This window comes from Entamoeba nuttalli, assembly GCF_000257125.1.
Source record: "Entamoeba nuttalli P19 unplaced genomic scaffold asmbl_6466, whole genome shotgun sequence".
NCBI lineage: Eukaryota > Evosea > Mastigamoebida > Endamoebidae > Entamoeba > Entamoeba nuttalli.
The window spans coordinates 1-2,964 of record NW_008578089.1 but is presented as its reverse complement, the minus strand read 5'-3'; the positions used below and the strand labels follow the sequence as shown (position 1 = coordinate 2,964).

Sequence of the window (2,964 nt, the reverse complement as noted above, 5' to 3'; positions counted from 1 at the left end):
TATAAGTTTAAATAACATATATCACAATAAAAAGATTATATACTAAATGTTTAAAAATGAAAGTGTTTATATTAACCGGATGAAAAGGGTCTAACTATTTTTAAAGAATAAGCATAAAAAGCAACAGAAATGAAAAAAGAAAGGAGTTTTGTTTTTGGTTTTTCTTGTTAAACAAAATTTAGTATTATATTTTTATTTTATACATTAAATTTGACAACCCTTAAATAGTAATAATAAAATAAAGTCTACAATAATTTTTTAAAACATTGAAAATTTATTTTCAGCAAATTAAACTATTTAGTGTTTTTCTAAATATATTTTCTCGATGAGAATAAAAAAAGCTATTCAGAATTTTAACAATAAATATTTCGTAGTTATAAAAAAGGGTTTAAGTATAGTTCTAACAAATAAAAATTATCATGAAAAATATATTTATAAGAATATTCAATTAATATGAATGAGTATTGTCTTATTTTTTGTAAATTTTTTTAATCTGGAGAAATTAATGATACGTCAGTATTTTCTTAACGCAGATTTCGAGAATTAAAAACGATAAACCAAAAAAAAATAATTGTTAACTGTATGATTTGAATAATTAAATATAAGAAAAGTTAAAAGAAATTTTAAATGAAAGGAGACTAAAAATAAAAATAATTAATATAATAAGAAAGAATTAAAAATATCAATGATAGAAATAATGATATTAAACATGCGAAATTTCGCGTTAGAAGCGAGTAGAGAGTTGATTAGTGCGAATGACAATAGATTTGTCTTTAGTTTGTAAAAGAGAACAAATTAAATTATTAATACGTTCTCCTTCATTAAGAAGAAAATTCAATGAAAAATCGAAATTTTCTTTATGAATTGAATGAATAATATCCAATTTTTTTGTTTCAGACTTTCCTTTCATTGGATGAGCGGTAAAATAATATCCATATTCTGTAAGAATATCCATTAGTAAATGGAGTTCTTCAATTTTTTTATTATTTTGATATCTTCGCCAAGCAGTTTTTTGAGAAACACCATCTCTAATGTCTTGGTTCATTTGTTCTAAGCATCTACCTTTAAGAAAATCGTCCATAAGAATTATATCATTACCACCAAAATCTAATGATATAATTCTCATAAACTGTTGAGTAACAGTACTTTTTTTAGCTGGTTGACCAATAGTAATTGTACAATATTTATTTAGCAAACCAATAAGAATAGACTGCTGAATCGTTTGGGCATTTCTAAATTCTCTTGAAGCCTTTAATACTGGAATTTTACGATCAATTTTATTAAATTTTTCTATGCTCTCAATCATTTGTTCAGACATATTTAATACTTACAAAGCAATACTAATGAATAATAACATTTAGTTCGACCTTAAATAGTACATGTCTTTCTTATTTCCTAATTATAGAATTTTCTATATTTAGATCAACGGTTTAAAATAAAAACTTATAATAAGTGTCGTCATTTTTAGTTTTGTAGTTACTTGATGTGAAATAAACGAATTTATTATTTTTATTAATAATAAATTATTATTATATAACAAGGGTTTTGATTTAACTAGAGCGTTAATTCCATTCAAATTAAATTCCTCTTTTTTCAAATAAAGAAAAATTAAAAATGCGAGTAAATTATTTAAGTGTTTAAGAAGAAAAATATTTGAAAGAAATAAAAAAGAAGTTCCATTTCATGATTCTTCAAATAAAAATAAAGTTTAAATTTATATTATTGAAAGAATGAATGCTAATTTCAGTAATTTTTAAATAAAATTCAAAAAAATAGAGAGTTTTATATTTACGATAGACTTAAAAATAAATTTAAAATTCAAGAACTTCAAAGCCATCACATTCTTCTCGTTTGATTGTTAATTGTTTATCATCAATTCCTAAAACATTTTTTGCTAATTCTTGAAGAGAAATTAATTCCTGAAATGAGTGAATAACAAATGAAAAAACAACTGACCTTTCTAATTCATTTATACGAAGAGATTTAATATCTGATAATTTCGCAATATAATCTTTTTCATCAAATTTTATAATAGAAGACGCACATGGACGTACAAAATGAGGGTCAAGAAAAAGTAATTGGTTGTGATGTATCCCAAAGAAATAAAATGCTTTTTGCTTAGAACCACCAACCATTCCAGCAAATAAATTAAAAGAAAATATGGTAATTAATCTTTGTTCAAATTCATCTGGAATTGTAAAAGGAATAAAAACAATGGTTGGTTTATTAATTGAATTTAATAAAAATTTATTAGTTATTATATGACATTCAAATGCTCTATTGAAGTCTTTATTTACTAATTCTGTAAGTGCATAAATTACTACAGAAAATGGAAGAAAAGAACTACCATTAGGATTTTTACTAACAATAATTTGAGTAGTAAATAATGAATGAATAGAATAAGGACATTCAGAATTGTAAAAATCAAGAAACCAATGAATCACAGTTTTTCTATTAATATTATCTGAACCAAATAATTTTATTATTGAATTAGCCAATAACATTTGACATGCACGTATTGTACACCCCCATCCACCATCTGAGGTCAATGATGTATTTGGTAATGCACTAAAGTTAGATCGATAAACAAAATATATTAATGAAGTTAATGCAGGATATGCTTTGATATGAGTAATAGCAACATCAAAAAAATTTGACGTTTCAGTTCTAACAATATGAGGAGGAAATAATTCACCTAAGAAAATTATAAATTCATTTGGGTATAATTGAGGAGAAGTATAATTATTTGGAATATAATTATATAATTGAGAAAATACATTTGACTTTTTTTGATTAAGCCATTGTAAAAATGGAATATTTTGAGTTGATTCTTTGTAAATATTTTGTTCATCGTCCATTGTGTTGTTGTGATTTTATAGTCCAACGAATATCAAATCGAAATTCATTAATAATTCGTGATTATTTAAATTAATAATTAATTATTTATTTATTATAAATTTATTA

At 23.2% G+C, this 2,964-nt stretch overlaps 2 protein-coding genes across 2 annotated transcripts; both read right to left on the bottom strand.

Annotated features, from left to right (window-relative positions):
• Nucleotides 1–724: 724 nt before the first annotated feature.
• Nucleotides 725–1,318, bottom strand: ENU1_154640 (hypothetical protein; the record flags this gene model as incomplete). The annotated part of the gene is made up of 1 exon (XM_008860696.1): nt 725–1,318. The coding sequence occupies one exon, from the start codon at nt 1,316–1,318 to the stop codon at nt 725–727; it is 594 nt and encodes a 197-aa protein (XP_008858918.1).
• A 493-nt stretch (nt 1,319–1,811) lies between these two features.
• On the bottom strand, nt 1,812–2,858 carry ENU1_154630 (peptidase, C54 family protein; the record flags this gene model as incomplete). The annotated part of the gene is made up of 1 exon (XM_008860695.1): nt 1,812–2,858. One exon carries the CDS (start codon nt 2,856–2,858, stop codon nt 1,812–1,814), a length of 1,047 nt encoding a protein of 348 aa, XP_008858917.1.
• Between the last annotated feature and the right edge of the window lie 106 nt (nt 2,859–2,964).